Source organism: Homarus americanus, unplaced genomic scaffold (genome assembly GCF_018991925.1).
Source record: "Homarus americanus isolate GMGI-L3 unplaced genomic scaffold, GMGI_Hamer_2.0 scaffold2539, whole genome shotgun sequence".
Taxonomy (NCBI): Eukaryota; Metazoa; Arthropoda; class Malacostraca; order Decapoda; family Nephropidae; genus Homarus; species Homarus americanus.
Window position 1 is genome coordinate 276,829 of NW_024725489.1, and position 19,350 is coordinate 296,178.

Below are 19,350 nucleotides of genomic sequence, written 5' to 3' on the forward strand. Positions count from 1 at the left end.
TTATTTGTGTTGCCGTGAAAAAATATGACAAACAAAAGAGTTAGTTCATGAAGATTATTGAAAATTTTCATTGAATTCTGGATATGGAAAAAAGAAACTAGTTAAAGCAGGTACAGGTAACATATGGTGATTTACAGGTGATATTTTAACCTTGATATTAACACAAACTAATAAAAATAATCCAATTACTTAATATGACTAATGTAATGAGGGAAAATATAAGACATAACCCAAAGAATTATGGTAAACGCCCAGGAGACAATATACTCTATCGTCAGCTTGGGAAGGATTATTTTTTGTCCCAGTTCTATTTATCACCACACACACACACACTGGCGCACTCCACACTGCACATAGCGATATTTCCTCTTCCCATTTCTCCCTTACCGGAAAGTTAAAAGTATTATTAGTTTATTGATAACAAATCCTGTGATGAAATTCCTGGCCACGAGAGGAGAAGTAAGAGGAATCAATAAACCAGGTATTGACGTATCTGTAAAGAGCAGACAGACAATCTACGGTCATCATGGGAAAAAAATTCACTATTATTTACGATGCCGCATAAAATACCCCAAATAGAGGACTCAATTGTGTGTATAAAATAAAAACATAATAAACGTCACCAGCCGCTAAAAAAAAAAAAAGAGATTTTAAGTATTACGTTGAAAAGACTTGAATAAAAAAAAATTCTCAGTGCGTTGTCCATCTCTAACATGACACTACAGTAGGCTGAGGAAATCGACGCTGCCTTCCTAACACCCACCCCATCACGGTAAACAAAAGTCTACCCACATCCCCTTATTTTTTAATAGCTATTGTTTATTATATAACCTTAAAATAGACTAAACACTTCAAAGAATTTAGTTATCAAAGGCACAAAAATAAATGGTGGAAAAATATGTGTGAATGGTATTGATGGAGTGTTAGGGTATGGTAGGGTAGGGTAGGGTAGGGTAGGGTAGGGTAGGGTAGGTTAGGTTAGGTTAGGTTAGGGTAGGTATTACGTCAGCCACCCACTACGCCCACCTCACACGGGAATTACTGTACTGTACACGGATTTCGGCTGTCAGTCCTTTCAATCTGAGGTGTAAATATATGTTATGGGTGACAGCAGGAACCAACACTAAACTAATGGTAAATTTCTCTCGATTCTGGTCCCCTGACAATTATAAACAAACCAATTTAACCTAAAGTAAGGAAATTTAACCAGAGCTGATCTAAGTTGACCCAAATAACTAAACCTCACAACTTAAACCTAACCCAAACGACAAAAGGAATTCTATAACCCCGTTGGCCTGATATCTGTTGACCAGTTGTCTGTGGTGAAGTAAGTAATTTATACTCCTGACCAACACAGAGAGCTTCCCGCCTCAACCAATATTACAGCCGTCTGTCCTTCAATCAGTAAACTCTGTCAATTTGGGTAAATTCCATTTCCTGAATCACTCAATCATTCACTGAGGGTTTTTTTTTATAACGTGATGAGGTTGTTATAGTGTTATTAATGGCCTTCAACAACTAAGGTCTTTAAACGCGTAAAACAAGATTAGTAATTATATTTTTCCATCAACACTTAAAAATTATTAGATAAAACTCTCTAGTTATTAGTAAGATATGGCCAGAAAAAAATAAGTTACCCCTACTCAGTTATTTATTTATATGATATAGAGAAAACGTGCCTGTGATATGACGCTGCAGGTAAAAAATGTCTTTAATTATTTACATCAATCAACCATTAGGGATATTGCAGTTTTACAATAGATCTTAAAACAGAGATTATTACAGCTTGTGTGTTAGGAGGGATTGTAAGGACAGTTAATATTATTCTAGCTGGTGTTAACATTCGAGATATTAGTAAGCGCTTTCCATCTTTCTTTGTTTTGTATCTAATAATTACACCCGAAGAACGACGAACTCACCAGAACACACGTGACTGAACACAACTGAGGAGAGATTTTCTTTTCCAGGGACGTTATTTCAGTCTAAAACGGCGGCAACTTTTCTTATAACTAATTAATTATGCTTGAAGGACGGCCCCAAACTATTGAAAATTAAGTTATAGGAGGAAAGTGTTTAATAATCTGGGGTGCCCAAGTTTCAGGTGAAATAAACTACGGTGCCTAATCATCTGGCAAAATAAACCGGGGTGTTTATTTTTCAGGTGACCCTACACCTCTACACTCACCTCGCAGCCAGTCACCTTTCGTTCACCTAACCTAACCGTACTAACATACCAGGTTCCTTTATAGCACCACTTGCTGTACACATTTACGCTATCATTGACCAAATTGCCTAAATAAGAATTATTATCATATCTCGACCAATCCTATGGCTTTAACCACTGACCAATCACAGGAGACCAAATATAAACTACTGTGTCTGTTATTATGGAAGAAAGGAAATAATTACACCCCTCCCACAATAACTAAAGATCTCTCTCTGGGTACACCTTCCACTAAACAAAGCCCCTTAATGACCGCTTTTTCCCCTGACTTAAGTTCTTTTTCTCCATTAATATCCTCCTTACCTAGAGTCAATAGTTAAAAAGAAATTGGTATTACAACAGTTTGTCCTGGTAGCGTAAATAAACTTTCTTTAAAATAGAAAACCAGGAATATTCGTAATTAAGGGGAGACATTTTTATTTTGACCCCAATATGAAGGCGTATACTATACATTGTAGTTATTATTCTCACCACTTATCAGCTTAATAATCGATCAATCATAGTCGGTCTGTTACATTACGACCTTCATTATCCAGTATTAGTACAGAAGGAAGCCAGAGAACCTCGAAAAACAAACAAAAACAACTGCTATATATTTATCACAACACTCACATCTGACCCGGTGATTCGAACTCGGGACGTGGGGGTGAGAGGCAAGCGAGCTACCACGGTATACAGCTTAATCGTAGCTGTCTACCAATTTTAACTATTTCTAATTACTGTTTTTTTAATCGTGGTGTTAATTAAGTGATGGTGGGGGAGGATGGGTGCCACAGCTGCACACTTCCGACAACAACAAAAAATAGTTCCCATTTCAGCCTCGGGTTTAGTAGGTAACGTTTGTGATATAAAGGGGTTAAAGGGTAGGGTAGGGTAGGGTAGGGTAGGGTAGGGTAAGGTAGGGTAGGGTAAGGTAAGGTAAGGTAAGGTAAGGTGTGCTCTGAGTCAAGTCTTGATGATATGTAGAGAGACAATAAGCTGTGTGTGTGTAAGAAACCACTTCAGAAAAAACACATAATGCTCCCCGTTTCAGTGGGGTCAAATAGAAGCTCAACACTATTAATAAATCGTAAGTAAGTAGAGGTCTGGGGAAGGCGGGTGGAAAAGATATAAAAATATTAGGGAGTAAAGCAGACAGCGGGCGAAGCGTGGAAGAAATTTATCGTTTCCCCTCGGCAGACTGCGAGAGAGAGAGAGAGAGAGAGAGAGAGAGAGAGAGAGACTTTAGCAGAGTCTCCAAAATGAAAGAAATTTGACCTGATAATATAATGTAAATTATATAAAAAACTTGTAAAGGGTCAACGGAGAGGGAGGTTTAGAATAGACTGTATAGGTTTATTTTTAGTTCTAAGGAATAATAAAATAGTTATGAATAATTGTGGATAAACAAAATTCAATACCTGTTCCTCGTCGCCAAATATTCAGAACAGGAGAAAATTGTTGCAGATATTGTCCAGGGCAACGACGGCGGCTTCTCAATGGTCGATTCTCATAACCTGAAAGAAACTGAGAAAAATATCGTACAGATTGTCAGTTTTACTTAATTTCAATCAATACAAGTAAAATAATATTATCACATGCTCATATAAATTAAGATTATATTTACTTTTTAATACAAAGCTCATAAGAGTATTTTTTTTATAATATATTCAGTAGATAATAGAATGTTTGTACATAAGGCAGCGAAAACCAAAGTGCAGGCAATAATTTATGACTTCATTTTTTCATCCAATATAAACCAACATTTTCTTCGTGGTTTAATCTGTTGTGGTTGTTGTCATAATGTTATACTGCACATAAAAAAACCCTATTAAATCACTGTACTAAGCCACTCTACTATATCCCTGACATAATTATTAACTGACCATTTATCATCACTGGATAAATACAAGTTGACTTAGAGAATTACAGTATATTACCATGATTAGATACGAGTGTGTTGTGCTTTAGGTGTGGATTAAAAATAAAATCCTTTGATAAGACAAGACTGCAGTAGTGGTTTCTTATGACTCTCGCATGCCGGATAATACTTTGATATGATAAATAGTTTCGTATAATTTACACGGGGAAAGTTATACATGCCGGAGATATGAGAATTATTTTGGAAATTTAATTTGAAATGCGGTGATGATAATTTGGAATCACCTGAAGATTAGCCCTCCCCAGCTTATTTCACCTAAAGATTAACCACTCTAACGCTAACCTACAGTAACCCCCAAAGACTAACCTAATCTAATCCCCCTAACACTAACCTAACTTAACCTACCCCCCCCTAGCTAGCGTTATTATCCAATCATCAAGTGAATCCAATAAACTGAAGCTTCGAACCTCAACCGACTCTGAAACCGAATTCCGATACACCAACACAACACTCCCACGCGCTTATTTCAGTACCGTAATTAGTGCTAAGTGAAGATATTTACTTAACGAGTCTCTGTATAATTATGAGGCCATTATTGGCGTCATTTTTACGTTTTAGCCTCAATGACCCACAGCTACGAGTGCCATTTATGCAAATTTAATCTTACGAACCTTGTAGGATGTGAAGCCTTTGTCGGGATTCACAATGGACTATAAGATTATTTTTGTCTTTTAATCTCAATGTAATTTTGATACTATTTTGGCCATGTTTTTTTTTTACTATTTAGATTAACTCGCCAATACTCCCATCTATCACTCTATCCTTCTCTCTCTCTTTCTCTATCAATCTCCTCCAGCTTATTTCACCTAAAGATTAACCACTGACTTAACCTAACCCTGTCCTAAACTAACCTAAACCTCACTTAAACTAAACTAACTTAATCTGATCTAACTTAACCTCATCTAAACAAATAGCGTTAGGGTGGTTAATCTTCAGGTGAAATAAGCCAGTTCAGCCAGCCAGCCAACCGTGGTTAAGAGTCAGCCGACGTTCCCAACACTCCACTATTGTATTAATGAAGTTGTAAGAGGGAGGCAGACCTTACAGGGAACATTCCACCCACGTACACCCAGTGGAAGAGTGGCAGGGAGTGACCTGAGAAGGAGGCAGGGTGGATGGGTGGGTGACGAATATTTTCTGAGCTGGTTCCCTGTTCCCTATTATGCTACAGAGGCAACAGGTATAGATCTACAAATTACCTGTTGTATGCAAAACAATTCATTTATAGAAATTAATTATGTTACTTGATGCAAGAAATCGACTATTAAAAGATAGGAAATATATGCTTACGGTCTAGATGCGTTCTAGTATTACCAATTATGGGATAAATTTGACGTAAACAATGAAACGTCGAGATCCGGATTCCTACACTGTTGTTTTCATTTTTCGATGACGCAATATTTTTTCGATGACGCAATATTACCAACTATTCTCCTCTCACTTATATAAATCATATAATTTTCCATGGTCCAAATTCTCCCTGGCAGGCTGACGAGAGATTAATGTCATTTAAATGGTGATGAAAATCTCTTCCCACGCACCATTGCCAATGTCCCGTATGGCGACGAGCCGAAAGTTAATTTCTCACTGGAAGTTTTCAAGGACTTTTAACGAGTTTTCTTACGCTCAACTTACCAAATTACTGAATAACGACGATGGAAAACACTGCAGTAAAATCTATACACCAAATCACGTGATGGTTTTCGTGAGTTTTGAAAGTTGTAGAAAGACTTCAGACATATCGTTTTACTTTACCTTTATCCTCTTCGCCACTTAAACGGTCGGTCACGCCTCTACGCAGTTGGTAAGTACTGGGCATGTACTGGTTCCAAAATGTATCGGAACCAGCACCAATATTGGTAAACTCTGGTCTTGAATGAACTCACACTCGGTGCCTGAACTTGTGACTTCTTCAACCTTAAGCTGCCCTAAGTGAGGCGAGCATCCGCCAGCTCCAGCTCCAGGTATGAACAGTCGACTGAATAATGCCCTCCGAGATGTTTATAAACTTCAATAATTGAAGGAATAACATAATTATTGTCACCCCTTCTCACCTGTGGTATAAACTCGGCAGTTGCAGGTGTTCTAAGCTCTCTGGCTGAGATGCCAGTGCAGGCACCAGCCTGGTGGCCGTTCTTTGGACATTTTCAATCAACTGTCAGTCCCTAGCATATCTCGGGGACCAGACGGGGTGACAATACTCAGTGAATACTCCTTGTCTCCTCATTCCATAGCAATCGCTTTTCTGTTATTTTAACCTCGGCTTGCTCTTATCATTAACCAAGTAACAGTTAAATCTGAAAGACAACGTCACGTGGTGGCTGGTGCAGACGAGGGCGAGGTGTTCCAGCTTGGCCACCATACCCTCCTCGTTAGTTATGATGAGGTCCAGCAGTGTTTGTGGCTCCCCTCTGTAGTGACTCGGATCTTTAACATGTTGGAATAAAAAATTGTCTCTCAGTTTCCACAAAGAGAGTAGCGGAATTATTAAGGTCATTTAGTATGGTTTCATTCCCCCAGTCGATGTCACTATAGTTCAAAGTCCCCCATGATAAGGAGGTGGCTAGGGTTAAGCGCCATTACGTTGTAAATTAAGCCCCTTAAGTTCCTTTGGTTTAATAAGCTGCAGTTTGGGGTTCTGTAGATACATCCAACTATGAATAAGTCTATCCCCCTTAGTTTAATTTTACACCACTTTGATTCTTCTAACCCCCCCCTTACACCCTCACCTGGCTGGCTCTAAGGTCTTGTCTAGCTTGAGTAACCACTTAAATATACTTTCATTCAGTAAAATCGCCAAAAACTTAACATAGGTTCGTACATACAGTAGACAGTAGAGGTATATAAACAACGGTAGGTAGAGAGAGAGAGAGTTTTATAAAAGCCACCAAACACATTCACTAAAACTCTATTAGACACCAATACCCGAAAGCTTCTTGTATTACTCACACTAACGCAAAAAAAAAATATATTGTAGTATATTATATCACGATAACGAATGAGAGGAAGAATGTGTAACTGAGCAAATTTTAAACAACTAAATGTAATGTAAATACCACATAAGGTAACTACAATTTAATGTAAATGTAATGTAACTAGACTGAGATATAACATTAACTCAACAAAGATACTAACAAAGTTGGGTAAATCAATTTCCATATCGTTACGCAATTGTAGAAAGGTTGCGGCAGGTTGTCTGAAATACATGGATCACCTGAAGATTAGACCCCAAAGTTTATGCAATTTAATAATTAATCATCCTAACGCTAACCTAACTTAAATTACCCTAACATTACTTAAACTACCCTAACCTAACCTAACCAAACTTATATTTAACTAACCTACCGTAACCCCTCAGATAGCATTAAAGTAGTTATTATTCTTTAGATAAAATAAGCTGGGGTGACTATAATCTTTATATGATCCCAACAAATATACCCGAGATTATATTGTGCTACAAAAGATTAGTTTAGATTGTAAAGCATTAAGTTATTTGCGTCGTCATACCTTCAAATTTTCCGCCGTCAAACGTATTACTAGAGCTTATCGTATAATGACTTATCAGTAACCGCCAGGGAGTCAGGGACGTCGCCATCACTTAGGCCAGTGGTGAATATTACAGCCTTTTCTGTCTCTCTTCGAGTTTAATATAATTCACAATCTGACTATTTGGTGTATGAATGTGTGTTAGAATGACGGTGGTGGAGAAAACAGTGGATGACCCTCAAACTCACGTGATCTTGTTTAGAACGTAAATTGTTTCATAGATCGCTCCCAGCCATACAGAGGGCGTCATGGCTTAGGCCCCCCATAACAGACTACAATATCTAAATCATCCTCAAGTTAACTGATGCATAAAAAAGTAAGTGTTGAGGAATGTTATTAAGTTTACTTGAGAAGAGGAAATGCCATAATATTACCGATACGTTTTGCTCACCATTCAACAAGTGGGCGAGGCGATGTTGTAGATGTATTACTCGGAAAGTTTGGCTTGATTTTATTGTGAAATCATTCTTTAACCTTCATTATGGTTTTTCATGTACAGAGTTGAATAATACTTAAAGTCAAGAGTAGGGGAGTTAAACCAAATACTGTACAGTATAGTCCAAGAAATCCTTTGAACAGTAAAGCAGTATATTGTGTATCCTAGATTGTGGTTCCTTAGCAAGGATTCTGAGACTATAGCAGGATAGCTCACTCCAATGGGCGAAGGAGTTCACCTTCAATGTGGCGCCGCCAAGCGGCCGAAGGTAAACAAAATAATTACCGGCAAGGAGTAAAGGGAAGACGAAGAATTCGGCGAAATTCCGACTCTATAAGGAACATAAATGTGTCTTTCTATTGATTTCCGAAAGATCGAGAGGCGAGTCAGACACATACATTTGTCAATGTTGATTGTTCATTAGTTTTTATGAGCTATATCTTTATTTAATGTATTTAGTACTGATAATGTTCCACGCTTCAGAATTGCTTGTTAACATCAGTGTATCATAAGGATATATAAAACGAGCAGGATACTAATGTATGGTTGAATATATAAGACTGGAACTTTGGAGTTTTGGGTCATTAATCGTCTTAGGGCCGTTCACGATTTTATTCCTGTAAATTTCAGTGCTTTGAATGGATTTCACATTCATTTCTTGGACAAATTTATGAAAACTTTACCAAATCAACCCAAATCGTGGTAAAAACACAAAACAAACCAATCCTAACAAAACCTGACCTAGCCTAACTACCGGTATTCTACAATGAAGTGCATTGGCTGTGTTATATTATTTTTTTCCTATTAAATGGTGTAAAAATAGTGTAAAGCTGTAGCTACCTCCATCGGTCTTACTGAAGAACAGATGGGAGTACATTCCCTTAATTAGGTAAATAAATATATTTTACTGCAAAAGAATGTGTTGCTTTGAGAATTTATCCCTAGTTATCAAAAGTTGAATGTCAATAATCTACTGACTATATATAAATTGTGTTATCGCACAATATTATGCAAAGCACACTTGTATGTTTTTTTTTTTTTTTTTTTACTCTCTGGCCACTAGGCAGCGCCACCGTCACGGGAGGATCAAGAATTTAGCATTGAGTAAACTATCCTCTTCTAGTTTGAGAATCCTTGGCTGGAGCTGGAGCAAACATGGGAAGGGTGGTATTCTTTGTAACAATCAAAATATAAAAAGTACTGTACTCCATTTCCTCCTATAAAAAAGTTCATGACTAAGTAACAGACAACAGACAAATTGCCCGAATGTATAGTAAGCTGATAAGTGGCGAAATATATTAAATTAATATCTTACTTCCAATAGGGTCTTGGAAAGGATGACTATTTAAATTAATATCTGGTGTTGTTAGGCTTTGTTATGGTTATATGTTAATTAGACTTTGCATATAAGTATTTATAATCCTAAATGTGTTATCCCAGTGAATGTTTATACAGTAACTGTATATAATATAAGAATTTTTACCTAGTCAAATCACACTATTCTATTGTAGTCTATTTTTGTGTGCATTTTTGGAACCCTGCACGATTCTGGTAATATGCAGTGCAGTTTGTGAATTCTCTGTGGTTGTTATTACAGAAATATTTCTTTTTAACATTTTCACCCTGAGAAAACCTAACCTAACCAGCCCTATTGTGTTACAGTTGTGGCATTCTGGACATCAGATTTTTGAACGAGTCAAAAATTGCATTCATCCTAAAATCCCATACAAGCCTGACACTACAGTAATGTTTAGATAAGGTATGAATTTTGTTGAATCATAAAGTACTTGTACAGTACTCAAACATAACCTTGCCTAAACTAACACAAATGTAACTTAAATTTAACCTCCTTGATTGAACTTCACCTAATTTAAAACAAACTCAACCAAAATGTACACAACTTTAATATAATCGAACCTAACCTATTATAACAACATAAAATAAATAACATAACCAATTTATACTGCCAGATCTGGGGTCACTAATTCTAAGGGGAAATACTTAACTCTAATTCTTAATTTCTAAGGGTTGCTGCCACCAATCCCCCTCTGGGCAGTATGCAGCTCGTTAGGTAGAGGGCAGAGTGAGCTAGGCATTGGGTTAGGTTTTTCATTGACCAGATCGATAAGGGGAAAGAAGGGTGAAACCATAACATGTCTTAACTAATTTATTCCTTATAAAACATACTTATTGCATAACAATCAGTGACCTTACCCGGTCATCCATTCTTACAATAACACTCAACACGTCAGACTGCACCTGTATGGAATATAGCACCTTAGGTTATCATACATGGTAGCATCATCTCACCTCCCTGTAGCATCACCTCCACACCTGTTACACTCCATACCTGCAAGTATGGGACTCCTTGTAATTTCTAGGTACATATATCAGGCACCTTGTTCGCACACCGCCCTCGGTGGGTAGAGACAAGGGATTCACCAAGAGACATACCAGTACTGTTTCTACGCCTGGTATTATAGGTCGCTCCCAGTGACGACCGCTGAGTTTCTCAACCTTCCTTATGTATTTCTACTCATTTGGGGTGGTATGCTGGGACTCCACAGGTTCACAGTGGAAGTGCATGACCACTGTGGTGTGGCCTTCACAGTGTGGTTATAGCTGACGCCCGGTAGGCACTCAGAACGCGTCGTCCTATGTTGGGAGAAGTCGAGGCAGACGCTCGCCCCACAAGGGGTCACAGCTCAAGATTGAAGAAACCGCAAGTCCAGAAAGCTGCAAGGGCAAACTTTTTCGGAGTGACGGTTGTGAACACTCTGCCAGAGAGTGTTGTGACGGCACCGAGTGTGAGCTCTTTCAAGACAAGACTTGACCAACACTGGAGCGGGTTCGGGTACATTCAGGAGCTGGTGCATGCCCAGTATTTGCCAACAGTGCGTGACAGAGACGTGACCAATCACCCGGGCGGCTAGCGAGCCGATCTTTTGGTGAAGAGGATAAATGAAAAGGAAAACTGCTCAGAGACGTGACCGATCACCCAAGCGGCTAACAAGCCGATCAGTGGTGAAGAGGATAAAAGTAAAGTAAAATAATCTAACCTAACTTAGACTCAATCAAGAACATTACAGCATTATTGTCCACATCAATGTTTTTACAGCCATTTTCCACACACACTGGCCTAACACTCCTAATACTGTATATAGTATTGTACACAAAACTAGGAAAAATATTAAATTTTTATACAGTAATTTTTAACATCCAAACATAAGAAAGATTTTGCTTTTTTGAATGATACTCTTGAATTTATGTACAGAATAGGGTGATTGATTGATTTTTTATTCCAGGTTAAGTTGTTGTACCTTGTAAGGGATTATTTTAATTATTCTAAATTTAATTGTTGGATTTGTAGTTATGTTCTGTTGGGTCACTTGAAGAATCGCCACCCCAGATTATTTCACTTAAAGGTTAACCAAACACCCTAACACTATTTGGGGGATGTCGTAAGGTTAGGATAGATGAGGTTAGTGTAAGGTTAAGTGAGGTTAGTGTAAGGTTAAGTGAGGTTAGTGTAAGGTTAGATTAGGTTAGCATTAGATTAGCATTAGGGAGGTTAATCTTTATGTGAAATAAGCTGGGGTGGAGATTCTTCAGGTGATTCGTTCTGTTTGATTAGCTCTTAAAACCATAGAAAGTTAGTAATATATTGGACTGCTAAATCAGTAGAAAATTAATAAGATATTGGCGAGTTAAGTCTATAGGGAGTTAGTTGGTAATATATTGAACTTTTAAATCAATAAAAAGTACGAAATATAATACCATTTTGAAGTAATATTCTGTCTAGTTTACAAAATTTGATTTTTTTACCGTGTTCCCAGATATAATTTATTTTCTTATTGATACGATAATCAAGTAATATTTTGTAGATCTCCACATTTTCTACTGTTTCTCCAAGATACTAATTACTGAACTAAGATCACATTCTCTATACAAGTACTAACATCCTTTTCTCCATTCTGTACAGTAACTAAAAACTAAGATCTCAATCACTAGTACATTCTTTTACTCCTTTCTGCAATTAAAAACTGTAATAATTTCCACAGGGAGAACAAGTTTACCCCGACAGCATAAACAGACACCCTTTACCAGTTGTATACATAGAGATACATGGCCCAAGGAATGAAATCTCTTATATTTGTACTGTACTCAATGCTAAGGCAGATGTCAGCGACTAATAGCACTCACCCATAGACGCCTCACACAGCTCAGGTACCAAGGTAACTTTTTTTTTTTATGTACTGTACTGTATAGTGTTTCATAGGTGTCACTAATTTTGATTTTGTAAGAGAATTTTGTTTTAAACTTTTATTATATTTATTTTATTTATTATTAGTTAGTACAGTATATGTTTTTATAAACCTGAATCATTTACCAGAAATTTTTGGATTTTTTCATCATTCTCTTGAGCACATTATGAATAACAGTGGCAAATATATTCAACCTATCATTTAAGGGGATTTTGTAGAATGGATTAAAATTTTATATATGATTAACAGTGAACAAGATTCCTCTACAACTTTGTGTTAAGCAGTAATCTGGGCTGTTTGTGTCAAGTGGTTCAGCTGAGGTTTACTGCATTTACTATGGTATACTGAGAGAAGGGTTGGCTCATGTAGCAGTAGTCACTTGGCTTAAGACTGCTGTAAGTAGATATATTTTTATTATTTAGAGTCAATAATTCCTTTGAACCAATATTCTTGTAAACACAGATTTAATACGACAGCTATTAATTACTGATGCACTAACTTGTCATTGATATTCTTTTAAAACAAACCAAACCAGGTCAAATTTATCTCAGATATTTGCTAAGACAGTTAGTTAAGGTCACTTTAATTTGAATTAGGTTTAGTTAAGTTAGGGTAGGTTAGTTCATTCTGTACTTTAAGAAACTTTACAGTAAATTACCATGTTTGTACTAATAGCTGATTAATGGTATAACATCTAATTCCTTATTTTTATCATCATTATTATTATTACTATTACACACATTAATCATTTCACCTAACACACGAGGTTGGTTCACCAGACATGGGGTTGTGTGTCAGCTGATGTAGGGTTGGGTTAAATTGTCTCTTGAACAAAATTTCTCATTTTGTGACCATTGGAAAGAATTTTAGCACCTTTTTAATTAATTTGCAATACCTAATCAACAGCTCCCTTGAACCCCTAACTCATCAAACTCTCATATGACTGCTGCCTATTTGTATTAATGAAAACCCTGACCTTGAATGGTGGCTGACCTGTTGCTCATACCTGATCACCTGAAGTATATCCACCCCAGCTTATCTCACCTAAAGATTAACTACCCCAATGCTAATCTAACTTAATCTCATCCCCACAAATAGTACGAAGGTGGTTAATTTTTAGGTGAAATAAGCTTGGGTGGACTGTGTGATCCTGCCATATCACAACAACAGCCGAGCTGTACTCGGGCTACATGTGGCTATTACTCAGTGCAGGACTGTTCTCCCCTGACATGTGAATAACACAGTGTAAGAACAATGCCCAAGCAAGTACGTTCAGTTAAGGCCCCAAAGAACAGAAAGTGCCTTACCATGGAGGATAAACTTGAAGTGCTAACCATGGTTGACAATTAATGCTCTGTTCCCCGAAATAATGCAAAAAATTTTAACTGAATATGCTAAAAGCTTATTGTAAGTATGATCCAATTCATCTCCACTGAATGTGGGACTCTTGCATCACCTTCACTACATAACACAGGTCTTCAGGTAGCTGTGAAACATCCATACATACATTCACCTCCTACACAGAATACTGTTCACACTCATGCTCTTCATGTTGTTGTTTTGTTTTTTTGTTTTTTAAGTCACAAAGTACTGTAATTATTTTCACACAACTTTTATAGTTTCATTACTGTACATAAATCAGTGGCCATCTCAATGCCACATCACACCTTGTTCAGCAGTAGCAGTTAATAAGCTCTGGTAGTAGTATTATGAGGGAGTGTAACATCAGCCATGCAAGGAGTATACGTATAAGAAGGTGGAACAATGAATGTAAAGTCAACTTTGAACAAACATAGTAAATAAATTAAGAGTAGTCTGAAGTACAGTACAGTATAATATCCAAGTTCTTTTGTATGTAATGTTCACCTGTACAGTATCTGGGTGACTAAGTTGTACAGATGTGAGGGATTCAAGTTCTGATTTATAGCCATTTCATATACAGTATGTTGAGTGAACAAATTGAAGAAGTGTGAATGATTTTAGTACTGTTAAAGTCACTTGTATTTGATATAAGTGAAAGATAAGCAGATATGCAGTACCTGTACCTGTATATCAGCTATTTAGTAAGACTCGGCATAGTTTTTTCTTCTCCCCAGTTAGTTGTGAACTTAAAAAATGGGATTCATAATTATTAAACATGCAAGCATTAAAGGCCTTTCATGGAAATAAGCACCTGACACCTTTGTTGGCTATCCTTAGTCAAATTGCCTTTCTGTTTACCATTGTTGTTTACCTGCACTGTTGAGGTACACAGGAAACTGTATACTCCCACAGTATTCGTACACCATATACAGTACTGTACCTGCATTGTCTATACCATACTGTATTCATGCTGACCTGTTTAACTATATACCGGTAGTTTATATACATGCCTATCTAATTGTAAACCTGTGTGACTGAATAATTATTATCATTTTTATGTTCTCATTACTCATACAGAGCCGCTTCTCAAAGTCGTCTTGTGCTATGGTGATGATGTTACAGCAGCCACTATGATTATTTAGCTGTGGATTTGAATAAATATAAATGTGAACTGACCATTTGCACTGACAGTTTTTCATACTGAGTCATTTGACCCTTTTCTAGGTGTGTGGTGATGTGAAGACAAGTCATCATTTGCTCTGACAAACAACACAGCCAGCAGGTGACCCTTGTGTATGTAGACAATCATGTATGCAGACTTAAGGGTTACTCTCCCAGGTTTCAAATCCTTGGTACCAGATATCCATGATCTTCAAGTTCTGACTATTTTTGACCTTCTTCAAGGCAGTATTAACACCAACCGGATAACCTGTGATAAACAAGGCCTGTGGAGTTCAGATGAATTGAACCGTCTCAGAATAGATTTCACACGAGTGGACCGCTTATACCATGCCAAATTTGACCGAGGAGCACCACTTCAGAGTACCATAGATGAAGGTAAAGCAACGGCAGCACAGTTGGAGGTCGTAGTGCGCATGCATTATAATGGTACGTTCATCTTTGCAGAACTGGTGCTTGACTGTGTTATTCCTTGTATGCCGATATCTTGGGAAAACAAAGGCACACTGTTTGTCTCTTACAGTGCTAACATTTTCTTCAACACAATCCAAACTGTCACAGACAAGAGATTGTTTTATGAATCACTTATGGAAGACAATTACAACTTCCCATGGATATATGATGACACTTTAATATTAAAGGCAGAGCACACATTTCCCTCCTTGAAGTACCTCTGCAACAAGGCCCTCACTGAAGACAGCAAGAGAGTCGACTACTACGTGAAAGTTTTGCCAAGTGTACTCGGGAAGAGTTTGTCAGACTTTTCCGATATTGCCAAAGCGAGACACATCTACAACATCATGGTTTATCCAGCAGCTCGTCATTATCTTGCATTCGAGGACAATAATTTGTACTGGAGTGACGCAAACTCATATGAATCTTTTGAGAATTTTTTCCGTTGGATCGGAATGTGAGTGAGAAAATGCTGGATAGGTATTTCCTCATTCTATAAAGGAATGTTGTTGGGCCATGCAGTTTATAATATACAGTAACTTGGTATTTGTAAACTACACAGAAAACTAGATAGAATCTTTTCTGTGAATTAATAGATCATCTCATATTTAGTTCAGTCATACAAAATTTAGTTTAATTAACCACTTCACTACAAGGATGCCACATTTAAGATTTTATTTGGCTAATGCCAGACAATTTTATTCCACTGAGAGACCTTAATCTATACACAGAGATTTAAGAAGTTTTTTGTAATTACGGAATACAACAAACACATATATTATTGCGAATGTATTTTATCTACAGTACTTATTTTGGCACATTGTTATATATTAATAAACTTCATTTTGTTTTATTATTTGTTTCAATAATTCCATTAACATCAGCTACTGTACCCTATTGTAATGTTAATTTAACGGGTGTAGAATATAGTAGCAGTTTACATTGAGTCAATATGTATTCAGTAAACAGTGGAAAAATAAAAAAAATATATATATAAATACAAAAGTTACAACAGCCTAAAATTTACTAGTGTTCAATATATACTGAGAGGTGATTGAAAATATAATTTATTCGCTCTTGTCTTTTATCATTACGTAGGTTAACAGAAATCTTTCTCTCCCTCCAATTCTCTCCTCCCCATCACCTCTCTCTCTTACTCTCGCTGCTGTAATAGATATGTTCTGCTAAGATAATTTCCATCCACCTTAAGGGCCCAAAAACTAGGAGTACTGTAGTGTGTTGAGTTATGTGGTGTGTTAGATAGCGTTAGGCTGGTGTGTCCCGAGTCATTTTATAAAATTTAAAAACTCCTCAGTGCAATTTCCTTAGGGGGGCCCCGTCCACACTGATAATAAATAAAAAAAAATCATACAATATTTCCATTCTCAACAAAAAATTAATTAAAAAATCCAAAGAAACAAAAGTAATACAAGTCTATTTCACTACTGAACTATGAATGTGAGACAGGAACACACAACACGCTGAAAATCCTTCTATTTAATGATTTATTTTTATTTTACATTGGAGGACCGTCAGTGAGTTAGTGTGTGGAGTGTGATGTCTCTAATACTCTCAAGGTCTCACCCTTCAGGAGCTTCTCACGTGACCAGGCAGGTGTACACTCACATGGTTATCTTATTTCACCTCACTGAAGTAAATCTTTAACTGGTATATGACTTGGATCACCTGAACATTAGCCCCAGCATATTTCACGGAAAGATTAACTACCCTAATGCTAACATATCCTAACATGACTTACCCTAAGCTAACCTACCTTAACCTAACTGACCTTTACCCAAGTTACTTTACCCTAACTTAACCTAACCTAGTATTTTAATCCACCTAAACATACCCTACCCTAAAACTACTCTAACCACACCAAACTTAACCCTGTAGATGACATTAGGGTGTTTAATCATCAGGTGGTATAAGCTAAGGTGGGGGTGGGGGGGAGTAGGCTAATATTGAGGTAACCCATTCAAACTCCTCCTTTAAGTTATTACCACATAAATGACCTTTTCACCACCATATTCCTCACACCTTAAAGAGCACAATAGTGATGGATATAATAACACTTTCAGCACAGCACATGACAGTCTAATGTAGTGATGGGTTGTCAGACCACAGCTTACATCTCAGAAACAGTCCAGACTTGACCCGACATTAGGGGGGTCAAATGTAAGGGTACCCCTCGCAACCACTCAAGGAGTTACAAATCAACCGGCTCCCCTCCCATGTCACACGGCCCCAACAAACATGTAAGAAGGCACCGGCCGACTCTCTCCCAATATACACAATAACCTACACCGCAGAAGAAGTCCAGACCTGACCTCACATTAGCCAGGTCAAATGTAACCCTCGAGCCCAAGTCAAGGGGCCACAAATCAACCAGGGCCTCTCATGTCACGGCCCCATCTGAAGATTTCTCCAGAATATACAACTTATAGTCTCTGAAGAAGTCCAGACCTGACCCTACATTAGCGAGGGCAAATGTAAGGAGACCCTTCGCCGCCCCCTGATCAGCTCAACCTGACGGCTCGCCTCCCAATATATAGGACGTCCTAGTCCTCCCTCTGCCCAGAGAGAGAGTATGTCTTGTAACCAAGAAGGGCCAGCTACCACGTCCCCAGTCCTGCTCGAGAGAAGTCAGGGGCCGGAGGCAAGCCGCCTCCGGTCGCCTCCAGTCGGGAGCGAGTTGCCCTCGACACACCGGCGCCCAGCTAAGCAGTCTCCCATAGAGACAACCCAGGACCACCTGCTAGGCCTCCCCTAGGTCACGTGAGTTTTTGTCAGAGCTTTCCATGGGATGAGTTACAAACGTGGGAAGTGTATTCATTTCACATTCGTGTCCGAGAATCAGTGTCTAGTAACGTAATATGATATCCTAGTAACGTAAATATAGTGTCCTAGTAACTTCAGTAGAAGGTGTTATTAATGTGTCCATGTCATGTTCGTAATGAATAAAGAGTTGTAACGAAGCGGTGTTTGAGAAGTCGCCCTTAAGACGTAATAGATGTGTATTGACGTATAAGATACGATAAGTGTAAATAACTATCACGGCCACGCTACCAAAATCTTCCTCTCTTTTATACTCTTATACTATCAATATTCTACCTACATGTAATCATCTTCTTGTGAGATTTGTCTCATTATACTAATATGAAACGTGAAATTGCAAATGCAGTTAAATCAGTTGCCAATGACAAAAGTATCAACACCTTCTAAATTCTCAAAAGGTTCATCTGGTTAATATTTTCGCTTTAGAGCACTTTAACTAGTTGACCTGAGCTAAAACACAAACTAACTTAGATAAATAACAAAACTGCACTGAAATGACCTAAACTAGTTGAGTTCACTTGGTGCCATCGGGGGTTATACCTAGACAAATTAATATTCTACTAGTTGGGACTAGGAGACAAACTTAACATACAGTCTTTCAGATCTTACTGTATTATTATTATTACTGTCAAAAGGCTTCGTCTAAGATAATTTCAGTGCAGAAAAGTTTTTAATATTAATTTACTTTGATTCTCATAATGTACAGTACACTTACAATAACCCTTGCATGGCATGGCATGGTATTATTATCAAAGTATTATTATTTTCTTATCATCCTCATGGTGGACACGTGTGTACCGACATCATTAGTAAGGCAGCAGCTCCCACCACCTGTTCTTTCACAAGTACTATTAATGGAATCTCTATTGTCATCATTACTTAACTTACTATAGGTGTTCCACGAGGCTTAGGTTATTGTGTAAGTAAATATACCCTCAGGTGCGTGGTGGACAATTCCCATTTGAAATTAGCCCCCCTCCCCCCAAAAAAATCTTCTGATAGACAAGCATCTCACCAGATTAACAGAAAATTTTGATGGTCCCTCAGTGTGCCATAACAAAGTTCAAGACGCCATACGACAATAATAATAATAATAATAATAATAATAATAATAATAATAAAACCC

The 19,350-nt window shown here is 37.6% G+C and overlaps 1 protein-coding gene across 13 annotated transcripts; it reads left to right on the forward strand.

Moving 5' to 3' along the window:
- The first annotated feature begins 7,652 nt into the window (after positions 1–7,652).
- Positions 7,653–16,239, forward strand: LOC121864896. Of its 13 annotated transcripts, XR_006088687.1 has the most exons (5): positions 7,653–7,754; positions 9,790–9,886; positions 12,189–12,362; positions 12,642–12,787; positions 14,979–16,239. XR_006088687.1 is itself a non-coding variant. In XM_042364061.1 (2 exons), exon 2 carries the CDS (start codon positions 15,062–15,064, stop codon positions 15,845–15,847), a length of 786 nt encoding a protein of 261 aa, XP_042219995.1. In that variant the 5' UTR covers positions 12,642–12,787; positions 14,979–15,061; the 3' UTR covers positions 15,848–16,239. The 13 variants fall into 13 exon arrangements, 1 of the variants encoding a protein (XP_042219995.1); XR_006088683.1 differs by lacking the exon at positions 12,642–12,787 and having other exon boundaries at positions 7,654–7,754; XR_006088685.1 differs by lacking the exon at positions 12,642–12,787 and having other exon boundaries at positions 7,654–7,754; positions 12,189–12,354.
- The last annotated feature ends 3,111 nt before the right edge of the window (positions 16,240–19,350 follow it).